General features: G+C 40.3%; 1 protein-coding gene and 1 long non-coding RNA gene across 7 annotated transcripts in view; one reads left to right on the top strand and one right to left on the bottom strand.

Annotated features, from left to right (window-relative positions):
- LOC143832346 (uncharacterized) overlaps positions 1-24,156 on the top strand; it is a 65,516-nt gene extending 41,360 nt beyond the window's left edge. Inside the window, exon 4 of one of the 3 annotated variants that reach the window (XR_013229212.1) lies at positions 24,032-24,156. This is a non-coding gene — a long non-coding RNA (uncharacterized LOC143832346). The remainder of the gene's footprint in view (positions 1-24,031) is intronic. The other 2 variants (XR_013229210.1, XR_013229208.1) reach the window with 2 other exon arrangements.
- The window catches only part of FLT4 (fms related receptor tyrosine kinase 4), a 160,871-nt gene that overhangs the window by 17,431 nt on the left and 115,693 nt on the right, over positions 1-27,747 (bottom strand). For all 4 annotated transcript variants that reach the window (XM_077326599.1, XM_077326600.1, XM_077326601.1 and 1 more), the window contains 10 exons: positions 25,638-25,997; positions 24,052-24,198; positions 22,574-22,705; positions 19,250-19,356; positions 17,410-17,545; positions 16,673-16,777; positions 6,460-6,573; positions 4,749-4,837; positions 3,935-4,094; positions 1,868-1,962 (listed from right to left, as the gene is read on the bottom strand). In XM_077326599.1, coding sequence (XP_077182714.1) covers positions 1,868-1,962; positions 3,935-4,094; positions 4,749-4,837; positions 6,460-6,573; positions 16,673-16,777; positions 17,410-17,545; positions 19,250-19,356; positions 22,574-22,705; positions 24,052-24,198; positions 25,638-25,997 — 1,445 coding nt within the window. The remainder of the gene's footprint in view (positions 1-1,867; positions 1,963-3,934; positions 4,095-4,748; positions 4,838-6,459; positions 6,574-16,672; positions 16,778-17,409; positions 17,546-19,249; positions 19,357-22,573; positions 22,706-24,051; positions 24,199-25,637; positions 25,998-27,747) is intronic.

Here is a 27,747-nt window from a genome sequence, read left to right as displayed (position 1 = left end):
TTGTAAACTGCCCTGATTCAAACAGTATATGCATTAATGTATACACTCTGATGAATAACCATTTTATAATGGGAGGATACAACACCACAAATTCGTTCAGAATTGCTTAATCTTCCCTTTATTAATCCAATTTAGTATATGTGCTGTAGAAGCCAGCACCAAAGCACACTGAGGTTCTCCATCATGTAGATGGCAGAGACACAAACAATATCTCATATTGTATAGAACCCAGGCATTGCAACATAACCTCATGCAGCCTGCTGTCTACCAAGGACTTGTTTTTTCCCAAAATTTTAGGACAGTTTGCTTCATTTGCATATCCAGGCTGTCTTGTGGTTGCTTTGCACCCACCTTTCCAGACTGAGAGGCACCAGCCTTTCTCTGTCTATAGCCCCCACCATTCCCCTCTTCAACCAAGAGCCGAAATCTCCCAACCGGCTCAAAAGTCCCTTGTTTTCCTCATCCAGCAACCTGGGTTCCTGATGCCTGGGAATCCATAATGCACATTTTTCTAGTTTATTCCCCACTACGGATTTCCCACTGACGTGATTGTCTATTGTTCCTGGTTTGCCCAAAAGACCTTTGCCATCCTCCCGGGAGACCCTGCTGCAGCCGCTTTGCCACCACTGTTCTATATATATAGAGAGAACATTTATTTATATATATATATATATAAATAAGAGAGAGAGAGAGAGAGAGAGAGAGAGAGAAAGATATAGAAAAAGATATAGAAAAAGGACAGATAATATAAATTGTTAATACAAAGAAAAATAGATTATGCTCTTCATTTGTTACACTTAAATCCTCTCTGTTAAGTGTCCCCTTTTAGTTTATCTTCTCAAATAATTCAGATAAGGGCCCCATTGTTCTTGAAACACCTCTTCTGAGGATGTTTTAATCAGTCAATCTAACTCTGTTTTAGTTTATAATATGAGCTTATTTTACCCTATTATATGTTTACCCTACTTGGCTGTATTTGCCTCTTATTGTTTTATGCCAATAAAGGTTTATTATTATTATTATTATTATTATTATTATTATTATTATTATTATTATTATTATTATTATTAACAGTGGCCAATAATATCAGAATTTTGAGTTGTTCGCCTCTCCTGAATCTGAGGTAAAATTTATCTTCAGTTTGATGAATAGTCCTCTCTTAATGGTTGTAGGAAAAGAACTTGGGAGTGGGAGAGTGCTGACCCCTCCCATATCATGTGACTTTGGGTAGGAAAGTCACCCGCTGTAGGGGAGGGTGAGCACTCTTGGGAACTTCCAGAATTTTATATGAATAGCTTGCAAGTTCTTCTCCATGGCAAGTCCTGCGTCAGACAGATCCCATGTGGGACTGCACAGAAGCCATGAAGATGAACTGTTGTTAGGCTTACAGTCTGTCATCAAACCACTCTGAATAAACATTATAGTAGCATGACAATTAAGTACATTTTCTTGTGGATCAGTAACCAATTAAGAAACAGAGGTACATAGTAAGAGTTAATGAGGCATTCCTCAGTAGAGAGCAGTAAGAAAATAGTCTCCCAAGGACCTTAATTGAGACATGTGCCGTTAAACATTAATAAATATTCTCAAGTCAAGGGTGAGGTAACTAATTTTGCAGAAGACACTAGATTATTACAGACGATGAAAACCTAGGCAGAACTTGTAGAACTTCAATGGACCTCTCCAAACTGAGCAACGAAATGGCAATTAAGATGCAATGTACACAAATGTAACATGAGGACTGTGGGGTAAAATATTCTAACCTTACATATACAAGCCTGTTCAAATGATGACACTTGATCATTAATGTTCTGTAATAACATCTATACAGAAAAGCTGGGTCAGAATAAATGAACAGAGTGTTTACCTTTCTGGATGCTAGAAATTCCATACCACGGGCTACCTGGAAGCTATAGCAGATCAGGTCTTCCATTGTCAGAGGGCTTTGCCACAAATCATCCACTGTACAAAGGTGTGCGAAAAAAAGTTAACATTTTGCAAGTCAGTGGCAGGAAAAAAACATACTTCCTTTGGACAACAAAGATTATCCTAGAGAAATCTTAAATTTACAGTCATCAATGCTAGTCTAAGATGCAGAAGTAAAAAGGAGGGAGAAACTCCAAGGATTAGCTAGAATTAATGATGTCTAGTCAGCCTGCAGTTAAGTTGGTTTAAATTAAATTGAACTCAATAGCACTTGAGCACATGTAGCAGTGTCAACATTAAAGCTATTGTCATTTATCATTTGGTGCTGTTACAGACATGAAATGATTTCACATGTGATTGAGTCTCCCTGACCTTCCCACACGGAGGCACCTCTCCTGTGTTATCCTGCCATCTCATCATGGCCTTAAACTAATATTATAGACTAAAATACAGTAAAATCAACTGATTAAAACAACTCCAAAACTTTTTGGAATTCGATTGCTGGTCAGTTTGGCTATAAGTCTGATTGCCCTTCTTCTAATATCTCACCCCAAATCTGGACTGACCATTATTGTGCTATCTTTGATGTTCCATCCACAGCCCTAACTAAGAACTCGGATACAGTACCATCTAGTATCCCCAACTGGCCTCCGGTGAGTTCCAATGAAATCTTGGAGTTAATTGATGAATTAAAAGTACGTAAATCCCCTGGACCAGATGGTGAAGAAGCCTAAAGTATGGACAACCTGCACCTCTCCCCCCTTTCCTGGGTTTCTCAATCAACACAAGCCACCAATCCCTTCACAGCGGTTGTTTTAGGGACTCAAACTTACGTCCCCTGAGTTCTGAAATTAATTTTTTTTTAAAATTCACATCTGCATTGCTACAGGATCACGTCACAACAATAAAACATTTCCTTAGAACCCTTTTCGGGATACTTTGCATAGTGGTCTCTCTTTATGTTCAGGTAGATTTGTAATAGGCTGGAGTAAAGACTGAAATAAATTGGTCACTCTTAGAAGTATTTGTTTCTCTTTTCTAATTAAAACAATTATATTTCAGAGCTGGGACTTTTTACTACCCGAAGAAGTCACGGCTTATTACTGAAAAGTTAACTAGTTCTTATTACAGGAGATCTATGAAAAGAACCCCCACTGCTTTTAAATCTGCAACCACAAAAAGGCCTTGACTTGAAATGGGTTTGTATCATCTGGGGGCTAATCCTCTGCTACCATCACTATTCCCCCCCCCCCACACACACACTTCTATTTTCCTCACCAAAAAATCAGAAGTTCTACATGGGAACCTAGATAAGGACAAATAATAGTCCTGGTGTAGAAGTTGAGATAATAAAATGAAGCAGGGGAAAGAGTTGCCCCTCCCATCCCTACTCACACATACAGCTTCTTCCTGAGCAGAATGCCCTTTTCACAGTTTTAAAAGCAGGAGGAAATCCATTAATGGATCTTCTGTCATCACTTAAGCTCTGAGCCGCTGCAGGATGTTGACCATTACAGGTCAGTAGCCTTATATCTGGATCCAGAGCATATTTTCTTAGCTTGATTGGCATCTATCCTTCAATGTTTTAGATAGTTTTGCAGTAATAAACAGTGTCCCACCAGGAGAGTCAGGAGATTTTATATTTGACAAAGCTTTTTTTCCTATTGGAGGGAGTATTGGGGGATTAATAGAAATATGGAGAAATATTTCCTCTTGGCTCAAAGTAATTCGCTCCTTCTTGGATGTAAAATTTCCTTTGGACCCATATAGTCTCACACTTTCTTTTGTCTTTTGCATTCCAAACCAGAGGAAAGTGAAAACAATTCATTCTGTGTTGACCTAAGCCTAACTCTTGGGAGCTCATAAGTGTAAAGATTAAGAACTCCTGCAAAATTTCTTTCACTTGAACCACCATGCTAACAGAAATGATAAGTTCTTTCAACATTCAGAGTAATGGGACCCTAACAGCAGAGTCTAGATACCTAAAGACAGTGCCAAACCTATTTACCTTCTGGTAGGAGAGGAGGTGGTGATGGTGTTTGCTGGCTCTTGTTCAGCAAAAGTCTATTAAGAATTGTACTGTCACTGGTACCAGAACGGCTCCTTCTGTCAGCTCTGACAGCTTCCACAATGGACTGAACCTGGATACGCAATCTGGGAGACTTCTCCTAGGAAGGAGACCAGACCATAAAAAGTGAAGGTTGGCAACTACAGTCATGTAAACACCATGAGCATCTCTCCCTCAAATTAGGTGAAGCAGTCAAGAACCTCTAACCTTTCGCTAGCATAAGCACAGGGACTAGCTATGAAAGGACCAGACTCATACTTCAGGATGAAGATGTGCCATACAGTGGAACAATTTATAAAAGAGGAGCAGTAGTAAGAGAGGGAAGCTAAACCCTTCCCCATTGTTTGTTCTGTCACAGCCCCTTTCCTCCAGTTGTTTCCCTCTTGACCATGCACTGAGACTGCAAAGAAGGGACAGATGCAGTTGAGGGATGTTGATTTTGAAGGGGAAAAGCAGAGGGCAAGGGATTTCAGCATTTGTCTTCTTAACAATTCACCTTAGATTATGTTCCTCCACCCACCACATAGCTATGTAGCATGACTCACTTCGAAGGCATGGATTTTGCCCTGTACTTCAAATTAGCCCATCATGTTTGTACAGTTGATTAAATAATACTGCATGCAGCAGACCTAGCTTTTAAACATGTGGCATTTTGGATCATATTCTCTGGTCTAACAATACCAAATCTACAGTGCACATATACTGTATAGTGGTAATGGCACAAAATAATCTCAAGAGAATGTCAGTCACATACCCTGTAAGGACTGAATCCTTCTCGTTTGGTTCGTAAATAATTTGAGAGGTTTCCATATTTACAGAATTCAACAATAACCATCAGGGGACCTGTAGAAGATAAACCAAGAAGAAAGCATATACTGCATGCAGAAATAATATCTGCGGACCTTTTTGGGGCAGGGGGAAGTGGAGGGGAAGTCCACTCCACACACCTCCCCCAGGCAGCCCTGCCAAAGCCTGGCAAGGCTGCAGCCAGAACTGTCTGGGCCAGTGGGAGCACTGGTGGGTGCTCCCTCCCTCCACCACTCCCAGCCACAGTCCCTGGCCCTCCTCCCTCCCAGCTCCAGCCAGCCACCCACCTCCAGCCACCCACCTTATTGGTGGCTGGCACTTCTTCCATATGGAAGAAGTTGGAGGGGGATGCAGCCAGGGTTGGGACATCCCTCCTCATTTGGCCACTTGTGGGATGGACAGCAAATCAGGGATGGGACATCTGGGACAGCCTTCCTCATTGGTGGGTAGGCGATGTGTCCCAGTTCCTCCCAGCACCCTCTTACCCTTTTATTAAGAGGAACAGATATCTCACTTTTCTCCCCAGTGGAAACCATTCTTCCCCTCTCCATTTTCTCACCCCAACACACTAAATAATGTGACTGGATCAAGGCTACCCTCTGAGCTTCATGGCAAAAGTGTGGATGAGAACCCGGGTCTCCCAAGATCCTAATAAGCTGCCCTGTTCATTAGCTCTCCCCCTTGACTGAAGAACAGTAACCTCCTCCTAACTGGGACTGTTGTCCTCTTTCACCAAGTATGCAGCTTTACAAGAGAGGTCAGGGACACCTGACTAGCCAGTCAGATCAGCTAAATCAACTCTGGCAATCAATAGGGTGACAGATGTCACATCCACTGGCTGTCATCCTTAAAGCTTAATGAGCAACTTGGGGCAAATTGTCCTCTCTCAGCTGCTTAACCTATTGCACTGTAGCAGGGATAATATAATACCCTGAGCTCCTTGGATGAAGGGTAGGATAGAAAAACTGTAAAACAGATTTTTCATACATACAATTCTTATAATTTACACAATACCACAATTTTTGGTATGTGTGGTAGAAAAACCACTAAACAGTCAGGTAGCTCTTGTAGCGTTTTTTACATCTTTCATTAGCCATCAAACAGGGCTAGCCCAAGAACTTTGGTGCCCTAGATAGAAAAAAACTTTGCTATCCTCCCATGCCACAAGGAAGTGACTATGCACCCCCCACCCTCATGCCAAGGTACAATGAGAAGCTGTTGCACACATTCCCATACAATGGCCGGAAGTCATGTCCACTAAAGACACAATTTACCTGCTGGTAACTCCCCCCTGGGGCTGTGGGATTCCACCCTAGGGTAGTCCTGGGACTGGACCCAGCAGACTCAGGTCCAGATACAACTCTAGTGCCCATCCTTCTTGTCCCTTAGTTATGGTGAGTTGATGAGAGGAGAAAGAAAGTTGCTGCCCATCCTCCTCACTACCTGGTGAGGAAAGGTGGCAGAAAAAAGAGGGCTACCCTGGGGAGGGGGGGGTGCTTTCCCCAAGACTGCTGCTTGCTGTAGCAGGCTTCAACACTGTGGGAGAGTGAGGGGGCAAAAATAGTGATAGGCAGCCCTCCACTTCTGCTACCCTAGTAATTGCCTAGGACTTCCTAATGAATGGGCCAGGCCAGCCATCAAAGCAGAACAAGATTTACCATTAGGTTTGGTGCATGCACCCAACAGATTAACTACATTGAGGTGGTTTCCTATGTGGATAAGGATCTTCAGCTCTGACATGAGTGCCTTGTGCTCACTTGCAGTAGCTCCCTCTGCAAATATGAAAACAATGTCACCATTACCTCTTAATTACAACTCCTAGATTCACTAACATTACCCTATTATCCACTTAATCTGCTTTTCTTTCATTCCTTAAAATATTAAGGTATAAAAAACACATGCAATATAAACAATACCTTGCCTCCTAAAATTGCATGACCTTCCAACAAAAGCAAAGTACTACCCCTCTGCCTTTAACATCCAACAACAAGAGTTCTGGAAACTCAAAAGTTTGTAATGTGTTTTGTGCAGTTTTGTTGTCAGTAATAAAGGCTAATTGTTACATGGATTTTGGATCCCCCCCCCCGATATTGCACAGATACTCTGAATTTTATTTGCTCGTAGAAAGTTACAATAAAATTACGCCAAAAGCCAACCCAGTTATTAAATGCAATAGCTCAGTGTCCAACATAGGATCAATTCAGCCATAGGACTGCCAAAACAATTTCATTTGCTACCGTCATTTGCCTCAAACACCAATTTCCCTCAGAAGGGTACTCCACAGTCTTGGTGCCACTACTAATGACTAGACATAATGGCAGTCTCATAAAAAGAGACACTTCATTTTATATTCTTATGAGGGAAGAAGAATACTCTTTGCAGCTATACAAAACTGATAATGTCTCCAGACAATAAGTGTATTATTTGTTTATACTGTCTACCATGATAGCATGGTACAGTCCTAGTTCTTCAAAGATTTTCTTCTAAGATACATTCCTTAGTCCTTCTAGAGTGTCACTGCATTATTGTTGCAGGCTAGCGGGGGGGGGGGAGTAGCTTATTCCTCACAAACAAATATAATTGGAGTCTGTAAGGACCCCTTTTGTCCTACAGTAAATGGCTAACGGGTACATATGTATGAGGCCATGTAACATTAATTGGGGGAATTCAACAACGTATCTTACTGTGCAGAAATCATGCATTTGGGAGAGTGGGATTGTATCAGTCCACCCTAGTAATAGATGTGCCTCTTTTGCATTTTTATTTTTAAAAGATATGAACATTTGTTTTATGGAGAGCGGAACTCTTGAACACCATATTTCATTGTAACACAACATTTTGTTACATTACAGCCTTGGAGGTAGAAGAAAAAATATTTATTTATTTGGGGATTGATATTCCACCCTTTCTTTGGAAATCACCTGTGGGCTCTGCACAGAGCTAGAAAGTTAGGCTTTCAAAAGGTTTGAATATTTCTGATTCTGTCTGAAGCAGATGGGGCCAGAGCTTTCTGCTGGGTTTCATACCTACAAGTTAATTTTGATGAATAGCACACTAAATGCTCACAGGGATCATAGAACAGCTGGTATGCAAAAGATGTCCCTGAAGAATCTCAGCAGTTAACCAGCAGCTGTCTGTTTTGCTAATATTTCTCTACTACAGAATGTCATTTGTATCTGGTTTCTTATTATCATCAACCCCTCTTATGTGGCTACATTTTTTCACTCTTGCAATCAATTTCTTTATTATTTCCTCTGCTCCTTACTATTTTTCAATTTGCAAACAACTAATTGCATATATATTTTAAAACATATTTGAAGCCATGGGTTGTATAAATTTCAGTAAAATAATCATGTTTCTGTGTAGCCATCTTGGTGTAGTGGTTAGGAGCGTGGACGTCTAATCTGGCAAGCCGTGTTTGATTCCCTGCTCCTCCCCCACATGCAACCAGCTGGGTGACTTTGGGCTCACCACAGCACTGATAGAGCTGTTCTGACCAAGCAGTGATATCAGGGCTCTCTCAGCCTCACTTCCCTCACAGGGTGTCTGTTGAGGGGAGAGGAAAAGGAAGGAGATTGTAAGCCTTCAGGTAGAGAAAAGGGCATATAAGAATCAACTCTTCTTCTTCTTCTTCTAAGTTGTCTAACGCTTGTGGAATCTCAGCCTAAGGCCTGGCATAGAGGCTATTAGTACTGCCATGCCAAGCTGTTTACACTTCTCCCATGCATTGCAGCTGAACCATGCAACGGGTTTAATGAACTAGTATATGACAGCTAGGGTTGCCAGCTCCAGGAAACTTATCTCTGTGGTAGCCTTTCTCAACTTTTTTACCATTGAGAAACTTCTGAAACATTCTTCAGGTTTCAAGGAACCCCAGAAGTGGTGTGATTGTGCAGAATATGGTTGGGAAGCAATGTTCTGTACACACCCACCAGGAGATCCTCCCTTTCCCACCCCTCCAGGCCCATCACTGTCCATTTGGGGAAGGAGTGGGTCAACATGAACATATTTGGCCATATCACCCAATAAATGTTTAACTAATTTTAAAAAGATTAAAATTAATTAACTCCCATCCATTTGGGAAACCCTAACAGGGCCATCATAAACCTCAGGGTTTCATGAAACCCTGGTTGAGAAAGCAATCCTAATGTCAGGACAGTGGATTTTTGTTTGTTTTTTCTTGTTACATCACAGCTTATTTATGGTGATGCTGTTGTGTTTTCAAGGCAAGAAATTTTCAGAAGTTGTTTGTCACTACCTGCCTCTATTTAACAACCCTGGCTTTCCTTGGGGGTGATCCTGCTTAGTTTCTGAGATCTGATGAGATCAGGTCAGGTCATGGATAGGGTTAGAAAAAGGGCCAGCAGCTCGGGGGTGTGGCTGTGGCGCTGTGAGGAGGACACATGTTCCAGGAGCTCTTGGAAGAAATCATTAAAATAAGGTGATAACAGATATTTTTTCACCTCAGAAGTCTTATATATCTCCACTGTCTGCTTGATAAACAGTCTTATTATAAGACCAGTTTCGGTTTTGCCTATCGTTACGGCTATAGAAGATTTATAGTCTTGTCGGGTGTTTCCAAAACGTTCTGAAATATGGCAGCTGCAGACTCAGGCTCCACGTGAGTCTCCTCAACACAAGACTCCTCAACACAAGAACTGGTTTTCAAAAAGCAGTTATGGAAGAAAGATATTAACCAGGCTATTGTGACAGTCAAAACAGAAATACTGGAAGGTATGGCTTCATTGCTGGATTCCAAGCTAAATGTTTTGACTGAAAAGTTAAAGGAAGTAGAAAATACAGCATCAGAGGCACATGACTTAGCCATTGCTAATGAAAGTAAACTAATTAATGTAAACAAGAAAGTATTGGCTTTAAAGAAGGAAAATGAGGACATAAGAAATAAATTGATGGATTTACAAAATCAACAGAGAAGAAATAGTATTCGTATTTGCGGGATGGATGACAATCAGGGGAAAGAAAAATTAGCCGATTTTATGGCTGAATGGTTATCTTCCCATATGCCGTAAGGAGTGGAGGTGCTTCACAGACATCTTAAAGGAAAAAGAAATAAAATACAGATGGGGTTTCCCCTTTGTTTTGTTAATTCACAAAGAAGGAAAGACTTTATCTGCCTCAAATAATAAGCAAATGTTACAGGTATTTGAAGAATTGGGACTCCCACCTCCTACTAATGTGCAGCGGGAGTTAGCAGAAGAAGAGACGATTAATGGCCAAGATACTGAGACATTTAAAATGAAGGGGAGGACTGGCAAACAGCTAAATCAAAAAAGAAAAAATCTAAAGTGGTAAAGACCTCAGACAGACAGCTGCGAAGCAAAATGAACTTGAAAGATTAATTATGTTAACTGTGGAAACTTAAGGGATTGTGAAAATGTTGAGAATGGGTTTAAATAAGTCTAGCACCCAAAGTTTAGACTGGAACAATCGTATTTAAATTTCTGATACATATATATATATATATTTTCTCTTCCACTTCTCATCTCTACCTGTTTAGGGGAAGACTATGATAGAATAGGATCTTTATTTATGTAGGTGAATAAATAAATAAATAAATTTTTCTTCCCTGAATCCTGGTAATGGAATCCTTTACAGCTTAGTGGTAGGAAGTAACACCTTCCTCCCCCCCCCCAATAAGTAGGTTCTCTCTCTCTCTTTTTTATTTCTCTCCCCCTTTGGTGGAGCTGTTTTTTCTCTTCTTCCCCTTCTTCCCCCCCCCCCCCTCTACCTCTCTTTCTCCTCTGGTTCCTTTCCCCGTCTTTCTGTCCTAGATAGCTGGTAACTATAAGTCCCTGTGTCACACCATAGTCATGCATAAGGACCTCAAGTATGTTACCTGAGTGTAGAGTATTGTTGGTGGGTAGTTGTTGTTATGTAAGTATTGACTTTTTAAGTTGTTGCTGTTGTTTTGTTTTGTTTTTGTTTTGTTTTTGTTTTTCTGTTTGGGCTACTCTGCAGCTTCTTTGCAAGAAAAGTAATGGGAAGATACTACAGTTGCTATAGATGTCCAATAATAAGAATAGCAATATGATTAATGGTTCTGTTTCATCATTAAATGTTACAGGTCTGGGTGATCCTATAAAGAGAGCAAGAATCGGTGCATATATAAGAGAATTAAAATCAGGCATTTTATTTTTACAGGAAACTCATAAAAATAAAAGCACAGATGTCTTAATACCAGGTACAGATTGGGCTAGGAAATAGCTCCTCTAAGAGTCGGGGTGTTGCAATAGTACTTAACTCAGTAGTGTACTTCAAACCACGAAGGGTTCTAGGAGATCCTAATGGTAGATTCATCTTTGTTGAAGGTATTTTAGGGGGGGTCTCAATTAGTGACATTGGTCTCAGTATATTTCCCTAATAAAGGACAAATAGAGTTTGCTCATAAATTCTTTAGGAAATTGGGGAAATTTTCTTCAGCTACAAGAATAATAGGGGGGATTTAAATATTAATTTACAAAACATATCTGTAGGTTTGATTCATATGAGGAAGGTCTTAGATAAAAAAGCAAAGGGCAACTTCACACCTTCAGAACATAAGGCATATAATTTGCTTAAAATAATTGAAAAATATGGTTTATGTGATTTGTGGTCTGAATTATACCCTTCAGATAAGTCATATACATTTTATTCAACAGTACATGGATCCTTCTCTAGGCTAGATGCAATTCTTATCTCGAAGAAAGCATTGCACTGGGTTGAGAAAATGTCAATTGGCATGATTAAGATTACAGATCATGCTCCGATTATGGCTATTATAAATACAATCCAGACCAGCACTAACTATACCTGGAAGTTTAATCCTGTTCTTTTGACAGATAGTACAAAACTTGAAAGTTACCTTGGAAAAGTACTTTCAAGAAAATGCAGACAGCTCAATATCAAACACATTAAGGTGGGAAGTTATGAAAGCTGTAATGAGGGGAGACTGTATTAAGAATTTATCAAGAATAAAGAAACAAAAAAAATAAACAAATTAAGGATATGGAAATTGAAGTTGGTAAATTAATAGATATTTATAAAAGATCAGGATCCCCCGCAGATAAAGTTATATTAGATCAGAAATTAGAAGAATTAAATATGTTAGGTATAAATGGAACAACTTTAAAATTATGGTATATGAAACAAAAATATTACGAATTTGAAGGAAAATGCTTAAGATTATTAGCAAACAAAGTGAAGTTAAATCAAACAAGGAAACGGATTATGGCAATAAATAACTCTAAGGGAAAATTGGTTAACAATCCTAAGGAAATATTAGACTCCTTCTTGGAATTCTATAACAATTCGTATGCAGCAAAGGAATCCCACTGTCAAAGGATTAACGAATACTGCCATTCTGCGAAGATTCCTCAATTAGAGTTTGGAATGAGAGACATGTTAGATAGACAAGTAACAGAAGAAGAAATTAAAACAGCTATTGACTCATTAAAAGTAGGAGCAGCACCTGGATTAGATGGATATACAGCAGTATTCTATAAACAATATAAAGACATTTTGGTTCTTCACCTTTTTCAGCTATATAATGAAATTATGGATGGAGCTTCTCTTCCTCCTTCTTGGCTTGAAGTCAAATTAATTTTAATTCCAAAAACAAATAAGGACCCTACATCTAGGGAGTCATATAGACCCATATCATTAATGAACACAGATTACAAAAATTTTACTAAAATTTTGGCTTCTAGATTAAAAAATTGCATTGGTAATTTAATTAGCATAGATCAATATGGCTTTGTTCCAAAACATTATATCACAGATGCAATTAGAAAAGTGATGGGGTTGTTATATTTTTCAAAAAAGGAAAAAGCAGAATTGGCATTAATATCTTTAGACGTTTATAAAGCATTTGATTCGGTTGATTGGAATTACCTAAAAAAGTTAATACAATGCTATGGTTTTGGAAATAGATTTAATAACGCAATTCAAGCTATTTATTCCACCTCTTATGCAAATATTCCAATCAATAGTATTTCAGGGAAAGTGGAAATTAACTGTGGTACTAAACAAGGATGCCCTTTTTCCCCATTACTTTTTATTCTGGCTTTAGAGCCTCTAGCAAATAAATTAAGAAATAATCAGGAAATTAGAGGCTTTAATTGCGGTGGGGTAGAAAAGTTGTTAACAATATATGCTGAAGATATGTTGCTATCAATAGCAGATTTAAAATCATCTATAAAGCCTATTAAAGAAGAATTTCAAGATTTTAGTCAAATTTCAGGGCTAAACTTTTCAAAATCTAGTCTGTTATGTAGTAATATTATTCCTAAAATACAGCTAGAGGCTTCTCAGAAATTAAATATCCCATTAGTTCATAAAAGTTTCAGATATCTTGGTATAACAATTCCTAAAAATTTGAATAAGATGTATCAATATAATTATAAACCATTATGGAGACAAATAAAACTAGACTTGAAGAAATGGGAAAAACAGAATAGTGATACATTCACTCGAATTGCATGGGTTAAAATGTTTATTATCCCAAAATTATCATATTTATTTTATGTATTACCATGGCATCTTTCTGATAAGATCTTAAGGAAATGGCAAATACAAATAGCCCAATTTATTTTTAGATCCAGGAAACCGAGAACAGCAAAATTATTGAGATACCATTCAGTAAAAGAAGGAGGTTGGGGAATCCCAAATATTTCTTTATATTATGAGGCGTATCAATTAAGACATATTATTCCTTTCCTATCTCTCTCAAGGGAAATTAACAGCTCAAACTTGGATAATTATATTTTGGAAAAAATAGGAGGTTTCCAAGTTTTATTCGGCAAGATCGCTGATAAAAATTTAAATATAAACACTTTGCTTACTCTTCACAGTTCGATTCTTGTATGGAAAAAATGGAAAAAGAACCTATTTACACGTATTTTCTGCCACCCAAAATTTTTAGCATTTAAAAGTTATGGATTAGACATTATAGGAGACCTTGGTAAAGTCCTTCTTCTTAAAAATATTCATACAAATTTATCAGAGGTTAGTGAGATATTAAGACATGAAAAACATTTTACAGAGGGTTGTAACTGGATGTTGAAACTTCAAATTTCATCCTTTCTGCAGAAGGAAAGAAATTCAAATCCTATTGGATAGACCATTAATGGATTTTGAAAAATCAATCAACAACATAGATAAAATAGAAGGGAAACTAATATCAAAATTATATAAAATATTATTAGATCAGGAACAGTCCACATCACAAACAATAAAAAGATATGGGAATTAGACCTAAATATCACTATTAATGGGATGGAGTAGAATAAGATATTTAGGCAAGTTCCATTTAAGTCAATATCAAGGAAAGTCCAAGAACATGCAATAAAGGTAATACAAAAATGGTATTATACCCCAATTAGGGTATATCGAATGAAGAAATCTGGGGATAAAAATTTTTGGAGAGGTTGTAGAAAGGAGGGAACTTTTATTCATATGTGGTGGGAATGTCCAGAAATAATGAAACTCTGGAATAAATTTTTTTTGGGAAATTAGTAAAATTATAAAAGTGAAATTGGGACCTTCAGTCCAGTTGGTTCTCCTCAATTTATTTCTCAATGAAAATGCTCAAGGTAAGCAGAGAATATTGGTGAACTTTCTGATTGTAGCTGCCAGGATGTTAATTGCTACTAACTGGAAAAACGCAGATAATATCTCATTAGATAATTGGCAAAAGAAAATTAGGCAGTTTATGATGTTGGAAAAGTTAACAAATAACATTAAAGTAATTCAAGAGGAGAAAAAGATTGAGGATTTCAATATGATTTGGCTTGATTTGGCAAATTACTTAAGGAAATGTTCAGACTATAAGGTATGTGAACTAGTGTTGTAATGTGTGACTTGGAATTATGATGAACAGTTCAAATGTAATAGATGAAATGGACATTGTCTACAGCAGTGATTCCCAAAGTGGGCACTACCGCCCCCTGGTGGGTGCTGCAGTGATCCAGGGGGGCGGCAATGGGCCACAGGTGCATTTGGGGGTGATGAATAACTATTAAAATAAAAAAAATAATTTCCAGGGTGCTGAATAATATTTTTTCTGGAAAGGGGGCGGTAGGCCAGATAAGTTTGGGAACCACTGGTCTACAGGATTCAAATGGTTTATGTAGCTACAGAGTTGTGCTGCGATGAATTTTGCTTTTGGTGGGGCGTTTCTGTTGATTGTCTGTTATTTATTAATTAAAAAAACAACAAAAGAAAAAAAAGAAAAAGGGCCAGCAAGTTACTTGCAGGATGTTAACTGCTATTGAGCTCAGAACAATGGCAAGACTTTCACAACCAATATTCAGGATTTAGCATCAGCTTTAAAGAAATGGTATAATAGCTAATGCCTCTGAAATAACTAGGGGAATTTTTTTCTGTGCTATTTAGTAGAATCCAAGCACTCAAGTATGAAGACTTAAACATTGAAATTTAAAAATACTCTTTTCATTTTCAGCATTTGTTATTAATCTGAAGATTCTGAAACCATTTTATACAACGAAAAAATTCCTGGCTATCAGTGTTTCAGTTCACCAATTACAGTTGACAATTGTCCCTTTGTGATAAGGGACAAAATAGATGAGCTTTAGATATTTTTATGTCCTTGGCATAAAGTTAAAATCTTCCTAGTTTTCTTGGTACTATCTTGTATCATTACCAAGGCTGGTGTTGGGATTACCCATGAGTGGCTGAAGGCCCAGTGTACCAATCAGAGAAGTTAGCCCACCTCCCATTTCTGTGTCAGAAGTGTCTTGTGAAAGCAGAGATAACAAAGCTTCTCCCAGGTACCTTGTCTCTCAAGAAAAGAGCGCACCAAAGGTTTCTACAACATCGAAAGGGTGTCTGGTATGATCTTTCTTTTTCTGCCACGAGGTGAGTAGCTTCCTGTATGAGAAGGTTGTGCTCCTCTCCTTCTATGTGTTTCTTCCACCAGGAAATAAATTATACTATGGGAACCTGTGATGAAGTGATCAGATCACTTCTGGAGTGATCTTCTGTTTCCCAATCTAAAGGGTGTCTCACAGGTAACCTCTTAGAAAATTGTCACCTGAAGAAATCTATTATGGAGCAGCAGACTGCTTCTAGCTTTTATTATGACTTTCCTGATTCCTCCGATTTTGGTGCTGCCTGACTGCCTTAATGTTCCTGGAGTGGATCCTGTATCATCTCTTACCCATATCACACTTTTATAGCTACTATGAATCTTTATTTAGTGAAAAATACCTTCAATAAACATGGTCAAAATATTACCTGTATTAAAATAGCACAGTACTTATTTCAATCACCTCATTAATTAATGTAATCAGGTACAAGTTAATTAGGCAGCTATAAGAATGTTACTCAGACATTTTTAATTGAAGGCTATATTGCAGTGGTCCCCAACCTTTCTGAGTTGTGCCGCGCAAAAGTGCCGCGCATGCGCGATTTCAGCCGTGCATGGTGCATTCGCGCATGCGCGATGCGCGGGTGCGGCCCTGGTTCCCTCTCCCCACCCTCCCGCAGTAAGAAGCTTCCCGGGCCGCAAGCTTGCGGCCTGGGAAGTTTTTTACTGCGGGGGGGGCGGGGAGAGGGAGCCGCGGCCCAGCGCCATGGCCTTCGCGGCCCGGCACCGGGCTGCAGCCCGCAGGTTGGGGACCACTGCTATATTGGAAAGAATGGGGCAATGATAATCAGATATCAGCATGTTAAAGACCAAGACATGGGAAGTTCAAAAATGTTTGGAATTCCTGCTCATGCAAGCCCAGGTGGGCATTCAGAATATGATGGTGGATGTGCTTAAATGATGGAAAATTTTCTCCCTGGGAAACTATTTAACTAGATGGATGTTTCCGGAGATACAACTCATATTCTGATGTTTACCATGCTTACCTTTCAGCATTTTAACTGCCACAGTCTCACAGCTGTTACTCTTATTAATTCCAAATGCAGAAGCTTCTATTACTTTTCCAAAGGCTCCATGGCCTAGGACTTTACCTGAAAAATAACAGACAAAGAAGCAGGATAAAAACAGGGTTGAGAAAAAAAAGAAAGGAACTCATTTTGTGTTATTCAGTGACCCTATAAATCAGTAACTGTGAATGAGACAAAAAAACAACAACCCCTAAATAAAACAGGAAACCGGGACAAAAGGAAGAAAAGGTGTGAAAAGGGAAAAGGAAGGGATGGAGTTTTCACCATCTCCAGGTGGTTGCATTTTCAGAGAAAGGTCCGGGGGGGGGGGGGGGAGGAAATGAAACAGACCCAATGGCAACAAAGCAGAGGAAGGAAATAGCTAGCTGAAGAGAGGTGCCATTTGTTGCCCTTGAGCAGAGTGCATGGGAGAGGCAGGGCAACATTTTGGACAAGACTAATTCATCATTGGGCTATTCACTGTTTGCTGGTTTGTCTTTTATACAATGTTGATTTATTCTTTGGATGCTGCAAATAGGTAATGCATGATAATAGATTGTTGAGTATGATAATAGATGATTTGATAAGATACCAACACAGATTTTTAGTTAACAGATATTTTCTGTAATTGTTACCAGTGGTCAGAAATGACAACTGGAGTCACAGGAGTACAACAACAAAACCAATTACATCTGTTTAATATTGCTGCATCTTACCTAGCCGGAGTCGTTCTCGAGGGAATTCCCATTTACTAGAATCATAAGGTAAGTATTCACATTGCTCCTCCAAAGGAACTTCACCAGGATCCATAATGATGGAAAGGTAGCCAGTCTTGATGTCAGCATGAGCAGGCTGCAGGAAAAAAAAGTAAAATTGGCAGGCCTCTGTAATTTTGCAACACTATGCTGTTTTTTCAAGTACTACACTTTTACACTGAGCTTCTTATATCCTGGCAAAGCAAAGGGGGGAAAAGTGGGTGGTCTGCCACATTAACATTAATCCTGTTACATCTTTTCCCTACAGAAATAGGAATGTCGCTGAAAGAAAACATTTACTGTTAACCCTGCAAAAATGGTAATTAGGGACTGAGAAAATGCAGTTTGGTTTGTGGCATGCCTGCTTCATAGACCATGAACTGTCACGAACTTTCAGCTGCCAAACAAACTGGTTCAGTTCATGAAGTTTGTGATGTGGTAGAATACTCCCCCCCCCATGCTAAAGTCATCAAATTCACAGTGGATCTCTGGATGAGTCTTCTCTACCAGTCCTCAAAGTTTGGTGAGGATTGGATTTACCAGGTCTCAGTTATGCCACCCCCCCCACCCCAAAAGAAAGATCCTCTAGGAAGGTGCTTTCTGGGAAAATGACAGGCACAGGTTCACAAGGTTCAGGAGTGTATATAATGGATCCTGTGCAAACTAGAGATATCAAAGATAAAGGGGACCTCTCCTGGGCCTAGTATGGACACAATAGATAATGCAGTTTCAATGCACTTTAGAGGTAGATTATCTTGTTTTGCACTGGAAAATCCAGCTGCCAAAGCACAATGAAACTGCATTATCCTATGTGTGCAGAATGGGCCCTGGATGCTCCTTTACATGCCCTCCAAGTTCTGTCCCCCCTGTTGCTTTGAAGTTTGGTAAACATTTAGATTGAAATTGGAAATGTATCAGTTCATGAATTGCCACGAAACATCTTGTTCATGAACTCCCATTTGTGAACCATGAACCAGTCAAAATTTGTCATGGTTTTTAGTTTTTGAGCTGGTTCATCACTAATGCAATCCCTCCACTTCTTTTAGTTATTTTCTGCACAAAGATTTTCACAAACCATAAAATTAATCCTTTAACTGTGGAACAATACTGTCTGGTTTGAGACAGGGGAAGTCAACATTATGGGTGTTCTGTCCAGCCAGGCAGCTATTGGCTGGAGTTCTGAGAAACAGGAGATATTCTCCCCTGTCGCTTTAAGAAAAAGGATTCTGGGTATTGTAGTGGGCTTGCTCTTTCCTGTGTTCCTCAAATGCGATTGGAACTTAAGCCCAATTTCCTGGTAACAGCCAAGGCGGGAAAATACCCCTTCCTCTTTCTTCCCAAACTCTTTGTTAGTCTTCAGCCATACCCAGCAGATGGATGCCTCACTCTTTTTCGCCTACCCAAACTTATAAAGAATCACTTTTCCCTTAGAAGAACCTTTGCAATCGTGTAAGTGATGCCTAATTAAAGTGATCTAAAACGTTTGGTTTGAGTTGAACACTTTCTGGAAGCAGCTCTGCAGCCACTTGAGCTGTGGGACAGAAGAATGGGGGCAAAATATCTGTTTATCTAGATTATTTTGGTTATCTTTCCATAGTAATGCATTAAATTCAAATTGCTATAACAATTTTTGGTCCCAGTTAAATCCAGCTATTTCTCTTCCTCAAGGAGAAACTCAGCACATGAAAGGGAGAAATACTGAGTTGGGATTATGGTTCTCTGGTACAATCATCTCTTGTTCATGAGTCTGCCTGTGAGCTAGCAAAAAAGAATCAGAGAGCATGTAAAACAGGACACCTACTCTCTTAATGTTGCAGAAAATCAGGATTAGAAGAATCCAGAAGAAGATGGCAATGACACCAGTCCCAATTAATATAACAATCTCCACATTGGTCCTGTCATCTGAGCCTATAGGTCAGAAAGAAAAAAAAGTAGAAATAGCAGTAGAACAACATGTTGATTGGAAAAGAGCCAGTAAGCGAGCAAGAAGAAATACTGATTGAGATATACTAGGTTTCTTTTAGGTTGGGCCAAAAAGAGGACAGTATTATTAATTAATGTACTTATGAGGCTTGAATACCACCCCTGTCAACAATAGGGGTGTTCACAAAAACCATCAAATTAAACATACAAGGTACAATTTATGGTTTAAAATGTTCATGGTCACCAATAGTTGTTGTTGTTGTTGTTAGGTGCGAAGTCGTGTCCGACCCATCGCGACCCCATGGACAATGATCCTCCAGGCCTTCTTGTCCTCTACCATTCCCTGGAGTCCATTTAAGTTTGCACCGACTGCTTCAGTGACTCCATCCAGCCACCTCATTCTCTGTCGTCCCCTTCTTCTTTTGCCCTCAATCTCTCCCAGAGTTAGGCTCTTCTCCAGGGAGTCCTTCCTTCTCATGAGGCGGCCAAAATATTTCAGTTTCATCTTCAGGATCTGGCCTTCTAAGGAGCAGTCAGGGCTGATCTCCTCTAGGACTGACTGGTTTGTTCACCTTGCAGTGCAAGGGACTCGCAAGAGTTTTCTCCAGCACCAGAGTTCAAAAGCCTCAATTCTTTGACACTTGGCCTTCCTTATGGTCCAACTTTCACAGCCATACATTGCAACTGGGAAGACCGTAGCCTTGACAAGACACATTTATGTTGGCAGGGTGATGTCTCTGCTTTTTAGGATGCTGTCTAAATTTGCCATAGCTTTCCTCCCCAGGAGCAAGCGTCTTTTAATTTCTTTGCTGTAGTCCCCATCTGCAGTGATCTTGGAGCCCGGGAAAATAAAATCTGTCACTACCTCCATTTCTTCCCCATCTATTTGCCAGGAATTGAGAGGGCCGGATGCCATGATCTTCGTTTTCTTGATGTTGAGTTTCAAGCTAACTTTTGCACTCTCTTCCTTCACCCGCATCAACAGGCTCTTTAGTTCCTCTTCACTTTCTGCCATTAGAGTGGTATCATCTACATATCTGAGGTTGTTGATATTTCTCCGTGCAATCTTAATCCCAATTTGTGACTCATCTAACCCCGTCTTTCTCATGATGTGCTCCGCATACAAGTTAAATAGGCAAGGCGACATTATACAGCCTTGCCAAACTCCTTTCTTAATTTTGAAACAATCAGTGATTCCATGGCCGGTTCTCACTGTTGCTTCTTGCGCTGCATAAAGGTTTCTCAAGAAACAGATCTCTGGTATTCCCATCTCTTTAAGAATTTGCCACAATTTGTTGTGCTCCACACAATCAAAGGCTTTAGCATAGTCAATGAAGCAGAAGTAGATGTTCTTCTGGAACTCCCTAGCTTTCTCCATGATCCAGTGTATGTTGGCAATTTGATCTCTAGTTCCTATGCCTCTTTGAAATCCTGCCTGTACTTCTGGAAGTTCTCGGTCCACATATTGCTGGAGCCTAGCTTGTAAAATTTTGAGCATAACGTTGCTAGCATGAGAAATGAGTGCAATGGTGCGGTGGTTTGAACATTCTTTAACATTGCCCTTCTTTGGGATTGGAATGTAAACTGACCTTTTCCCATTCTGTGGCCACTGTTCCCAAATTTGCTGGCATATTGAGGGTAGCACTTTTACTGCATTGTCTTTTAAGATTTTGAATAGTTCAACTTGAATGCTGTCACCACCACTAACTTGCTCAGATTTCCTAAGGCCCATTTACCTTCACATTCCATGATGTCTGGTTCCAGGTCAGTGACTACCCCATCGTGGTTATCAGGGATGTTGAGCTCGCTCTTGTATAGTTCCTCTGTATAATTTTGCCTCCTTTTAAAAATCTCTTTTGCTTCTGTTAGGTCCCTACCATTTTGGTCCTTTATCACAGTGGTCCGCAACCATTTTAAGGCTGCGGACCAGCGGCTGTGGGGAGGACGATTGCCCAGCCGCACATGCCGGGCATGCAAGTTTGCGGCCGCACATGGTGCAAACGCGCATGTGTGGCCCTGCTTCCCCCCCCCAAAAAAAGAAGTTTGCCAGGCCGCAAGCTAATCGGCCGATTTTGCGGCCGATTTGCTTGCAGCCTGGGAAGTTTTTTACTGCAGGGGGGGGGGTGGAAGAGGGAGCTGCGGCCTGGCCTATTCTATTGTTTTCTTCTATTTGTTTGCACGGTTAATTTAAGAAGGCATTCTTATCTCTTCTATGTATTCTCAGGAATTCTGCATTCAATTGGGTGTATCTTTCTCTTTCTCCCTTGCCTTTCACTTCCCTTCTCTCCTCCCTCAGCTATTTGTAAAGCTTCCTCAGACAGCCATTTTGCTTTCTTGCATTTCTTTTTCTTTGGGAGGGTTTTAGCTGCTACTTCTTGTACAATGTTGTGAACCTCCATCCATAGTTCGTCAGGCACTCTGTCTATCAGATCTAATTCCTTAAATCTATTTGTCACCTCTACTGTGTATTCGTTGGGGATATGATTTAGTTCATACCTGAGTGGCCTAGTGCTTTTCCCTACTTTCTTCAATTTAAGCCTAAATTTTGCAACAAGAAGCTGATGATCTGAACCACAATCAGCTCCTGGTCTTGTTTTTAATGCCTGTATAGAACTTCTCCATCTTTGGCTGCAGAGCACATAGTCAATCTAATTTCTGTGTTGACCGTCTGGTGGTGTCCATGTGTAGAGTCGTCTCTTGGGTTGTTGGAAAAGAGTGTTTGCTATGACCATTGTATTCTCTTGACAAAATTCTACCAGCCTGTGCCCTGCTTCATTTTGTACTCCAAGGCCAAACTTGCCTGCTATCCCAGTTATCTTTTGGCTTCCTACTTTAGCATTCCAATCCCCCATGATGATAAGCACATCATTTTTTGGCGTTGCTTCTAGAAGGTGTTGTAGGGCTTCATAGAACTGGTCAACTTCATCCTCTTCAGCAGCAGTGGTTGGGGCATAGACCTGGATGACTGTGATGTTGAATGGTTTGCCTTGGATTCGAACTAACACCAATAGTTAAAACGAAACAAAAATCTAAAAATGTGTTCTGGCATTCCATTCTTACAGATGGCTCCACGTCCAAGTAGCTTAAGTAAAGAAGGTGACCTTGATCCCAGAAATATATCAAAAGGCTTCTTTTTCTTTCTACTTTCTTTCTGAAAGCATTTCCCCCTAGAGTTATAGGAACTAAAGTTTAGCAATAATACCTTCTACAGAGACACTGGCAGACGAATTCACACAACCCTTGGCATTACAGACACTACACAAGTAGAGGCCAGCATCCTCTTCTCTCACCCTCTGAATACTCAGCCTCTGATTGGAATCTGCCAGATCAATCCCTGAAACACATATAAGAATAAAGATTTAGGGGTGTGAACTAATCTGGAATCTGGGGTGGGCTTATATTAAGAGCAGAAACCTGAACTAAAATCTAAATTAACTGCCTGAGTTTTGTTCACAATTTTTACACTGTGTTTCTCTTAAGGCTCTGCCCGTTAGTTCACTGCAAATAAATGATACTTGATTTACACTAAATTGGATACATGTGCGTGCCACAGCTGCAACAAAGCAGAACATATGGAAGGCTTTCGGTATTAATTAAATTAGATATCTATCCCAAGATATTTCCCTCCAAAATCTCAGGGTGTTCTTTCCATTTTATCTCAATGTAATCTCATGAGATCAGCCCAGCTGAGAGAGATAATGACTGAACCAGTCTCCTAATAAACTTCATGGCTGGGTTGTGATTTAAAATTCTTTCCAACAGTCATAATAACTATATCATACGAACAATCACTATAAGTTGTGATATAGAATTCAGAATACTCTGGCAGCCTTTCTCAACCAGGGTTTTGTAAAACCTGGGGTTTTGTCACAGCCCCAGAAGGCTTTTGCTAATTGGGTGGGAGTTAATTGATTTTTAATGTATGTTTTATTTTTTAAAAATTATCAGGTAATATAACCATATAAGGTCATGTCAATCCCCTCCTCCTTTCCAATGGCCAATAATGGGCCTGGAGATTATGGGGAGGGGAGGGGCCCTGGCCACACAAATCCTTGCTGGCTGAGGCTTGTCACATGTGGTAGCAACTGGAGTGTAGAGAGGGGAGCACTCTCATTTTAACTTAACTGTGTGTGTGTGTGAGTAATGTAGGCCTACTCTGGCCCTGTTTCTGGAGTTGGGGTGGGGGTGACAGAGTGGAATAGGCATGCCTTGGCCCTGTTTCTAGTGTTGGGGGTGGTGGTGGAGGCAATGGAGTGGCATAGGCTTGCCTGGGCCCTTTTACTGCAGGCTCTCTTTGGTGAAGAAGGCATGGTTCTGTTCGCAGATCATCTGAAAATATTTCTGTGCTGTCACTTCCTGTGCTTTGGGATCTTGATGTCACATCCAGTGGGAGTGTCTGTGTGATGCCACTTCTAGTGACATGTGACTTCTGGGGGCTGCAACACAAAGTGTGGCCTGCTGACATCACCTCTAGGGTATCTCAAAGCCTGAAGATGTTTCTCAACAATAAAAAGGCTGAGAAAGGCTGCTCTATTGAATTAATTATGTACCTTTATTTGATCAGAAACCCCAGTCAATTGAACTTTTAGAGCTCTATACCCAGAGCCTTGCCAATGATTGTGCACAGCCAGAAAATTCATGTCTCTCTTCCCACCCACAGACCTCTTCAGGCAGCCATACCTGACACCTCTTCTACAAGCTTCTCATCCTTATACCAGTTGATGTTTGGAATATGCGTGCCATCAACCCTGCAGCGCATCTCTATGGAATCGCTCACATTCACCAAGATGTCTGTCAGGTTCTGCTTCAGCCTTGGGACTTCCAAAGCTAAGATAGCATCAATAAAATAATAAAGGTGGTCAACAAAATAGTGACTGTCAAGAATAAAACATAAAAATTATGGGCATGTAGATGACTCTGACCTTACCATACATACATAGACACCACAGAAAATTACCTTGAGTTTGATGATCAGAGAAACCCTGCAACTTTTATACTTTCAAAATACATCAAACAAAGTGCGGTTCTGATTTCTCAAGATCTTGTCAAACACCCAACATTTTCCCGTAAATTGTGCCCGTAAATTGTTTGCACAAGATCTTGCACAAATGGACAGCTGCCTGGATTTCCCCTGGATACATTTGCCAGTTGTTTGGAAGCCATAGCTGAATTGTTAGAGCTGATTCGTCTGAAACTCAACCTGTGGCCAGGCAGGAAGATGACAGATTTGGAAGCACACCTACCCACCCTGGCTGGGATGCAACTTGCCATCTCGCCCTCGAACAGGAACCTGGGAGTGATCCTGGATGCTTCTCTGCCTATGGAGGGCCAGGTCACAAGAGTAGCCAGCTTGGCATTTTCCCATCTTTGCCAGGCAAGGCTATTAGCGCTCTGTCAGTCCTCATATTGCTTAGCCGCAGTCATCCATGCAATGGTCACCTCCAGATTGGACTTCTGTGACTTACTCTATGCAGGCCCTTATCTCTGACCCATAAATTGCAGCTGGTGCAGAATGCAACTGCTAGGGTCTTCACAGGAACATCTTAGAGGACCCATATCCAGTCTGTGCTGAGGCATCTGCACTGGTTGCCGGTTGCTGCCTGGATCAGGTTCAAGGTTTTGGTATCAACCTTTAAGGCCATCCGTGGTCTGGGCCGCACATATCTGCAGGACCGCCTATTTCCTTATGCCCCCTGCAAGGTGCTTCGTTCTGCAGGTGCTAATCTGTTGGAGGTCCCTGACCTCAACCAGGGCCAGGGCCTTTTTAGTCCTAGCCTTGACCTGGTGGAATGAACTCCCAGGAGAGCTGAGGGCCCTGACAGAGCTTCCACAGTTCCACAGGGCCTGTAAAATGGAGCTCTTCCTCCAGGTCCTTGGTTGAGGCCAGGGCAAGTTAGATCTGGGCCCCTCCGTGAGGCCAGGTCATTAGGCTCCCCATATGCTCTGAGGCACTGGATGCAACTCCATATTGCCAAATGCTTAACTATACTTATGGAATCTCACCTTTTCTTTCTGGAGAATAACCCTCCCTTTACCTGCAGATGAATGTTATGTCACCAACAACTGGGTGGCAATTTTTGAGCTATCCCTTTAACTCTTTGATCTGGAGATTTCAGCACAGGATAATCTTCACTACATCCTCATGCTAAACTAGGATATATCTGGGATAATAACAATTTCCTGCACCTTTGTTCCAGCTAAGAGTTCTTTCCCATTTACCCTTCATACCTCAAAATCCTAATATGCCAGTTCAATGCAGTCCTTACCGTGCACAGAAACATACTTTTTATGGCAATGTTTCTCACTGTTCTCCCGATTCTGCACTTCGCAGACATAGTCACCCTCATCCTCAAGTGAGATATTTGGGATTGTAAGTGCCAAGCCAGCATAGTTGGAATTAGGTTTGAAGTGCAGTTCGCCTTGCATTTGGGTTGCATAATGATGGACATTCTTGCAATCCAGGACCAGGGGGTTACCCTCTTCGTCATGCAGCGTTGAGAGGTTGAGCCGGTACCACTGCAGGTTCTCATAGGTATAATTATCAGCATTGCAGCTTAGCCTCAGGTCTTGTCCTTCAATGGGGTCTTCCAAAGGCTGTGACTCAATTTCAAATCCATTTGGAATGGCTACCCGGAAGTCAAGGAAAGGAAACTGATTTCTAATTGAAATTTTAGGGTTTATTTCAGATTATTCAGACTATTTGGTTTACATTTATTTATTTCATAAAATACATCTGTAAATTAAACAATAACAGAAGATTGTGAGAGGGTTGGCAGAAGAAATTGTTTTGGTACTTGGCTCTTGTGGCCCTTTCTTGCATGCACAGGGAAATGACACTTTGGGGTTGAGAGGAAAATTTCAGATTCTGGTTTTTGGAGGGGGACATCATCTGGGCATGGAATTGCAGTCACTGTGGGTTGGAGGGTAGTTGTGAGTTTCCTACAGTGGATTGGACTAGATGACCCAGCAGATCCCTTCCTACTCTATTATTCTATAAGAAGAAGAGTTAGTTTTTATACCCTGCTTTTCACTACACAAAGGAGTCTCAAAGTGGCTTACAACTGCCTTCCCTATAAGGTAAGGTGAGACTAAGAGAGCTCTGAGAGAAATTGCCCTGTGAGAACAGCTCTAACAGGACTGTGACTAGCCCAAGGTCACCCAGCCAGTTGCATGTGGTGGAATGGGGAATCAAACCTGGCTCTCTAGATTAGAAGCTGCCACTCTTAACCACTACACCAAATTGACTCTAAAATCAATCCAATGCCAAGCTAAAGGGAATGAAGAGTTGGGAAAAGGGCCATTGCTGGTTACTGATCATTGACACGTCATTATATAAATGCATTCTCAAATGAGTAGGCTTCAAATAGCTTTCTTAGTACATTTTACATTGTATAGATATACAGAAGAATCTATACATAAACAAAACTGCACACCAATTACTGAAACGTGTTGATTAAGCAAGGAGTAATGTAAGGATTGTACTGGAGGAGTCAGTTCCAATTATGTTTCACCATTTCACAAATGTTTGTGTTGGATCTTTCATTGGGGAGCAAGCATGCATTCCTATTTGTACATGCTGTAGTTATGTTTCTTTGCCAGACATAAAAGACCCTTTGGTTTCAAAGAATTCCAATCACACCTATCTACTACCACTCTCTGTTTAAATATTGGAAGCAGGATGATTCTGTTCCATACTGGGAACAGATCACTAGGGGGTGCTACTACACCAGAAACATTTCACAATTCTACGTTCCATATTTTTATTGAAAGGTTTTGAACTCTTTATTCACAGGAAGTATGACAGGGGACCTGGCTTAAGAAAAGATTAACATTTTTTTGTCATTTTAGCTCCTGAACATGTGTATCATTTTGTTCTGCAGGAGACACTAAACTAGCTTTTGACCATCTATACACTGGGTATAGATGGGATCATAGGTATAGACTATTTTTGCTCAATAAGAAATCAATTTGAAACATGGATGCTCAAATTTCTTTCTTTCTTTAGATATTTATATCCTGCTTTCCCCTTGGACAGAGAACCAAAACAACTTACATTATTCTCCTCATAATAGCGCTGGGAGGTGGCAAAAAGTGAATGTTTGGCCCAAGGTCACCCAGCCAAGTTTCCATAGCAGAATAGGGCTTTGAAACTTGGTCTCCCAGATTTTAATCAAACATTGTTGCCACTATACTAAACTGGTACCAAAATATATACTCATTAACCAAATGAAAAATTTAAAATACCAACTGTCATTTTCTTTGAATTTAAGTAACTGAGAATTTCCCCACCAAATTAAGAACTTTTGTTAACTTTTGAGTCTATTCACATATTATATTAAACTGAAATGTGGAAAACTGTACGGACTTTGAATCTTG

Source organism: Paroedura picta, chromosome 3 (genome assembly GCF_049243985.1).
Source record: "Paroedura picta isolate Pp20150507F chromosome 3, Ppicta_v3.0, whole genome shotgun sequence".
NCBI lineage: Eukaryota > Metazoa > Chordata > Lepidosauria > Squamata > Gekkonidae > Paroedura > Paroedura picta.
Note: the sequence above shows the minus strand (reverse complement) of the source record. Positions and strands in the feature narration are given on the sequence as shown.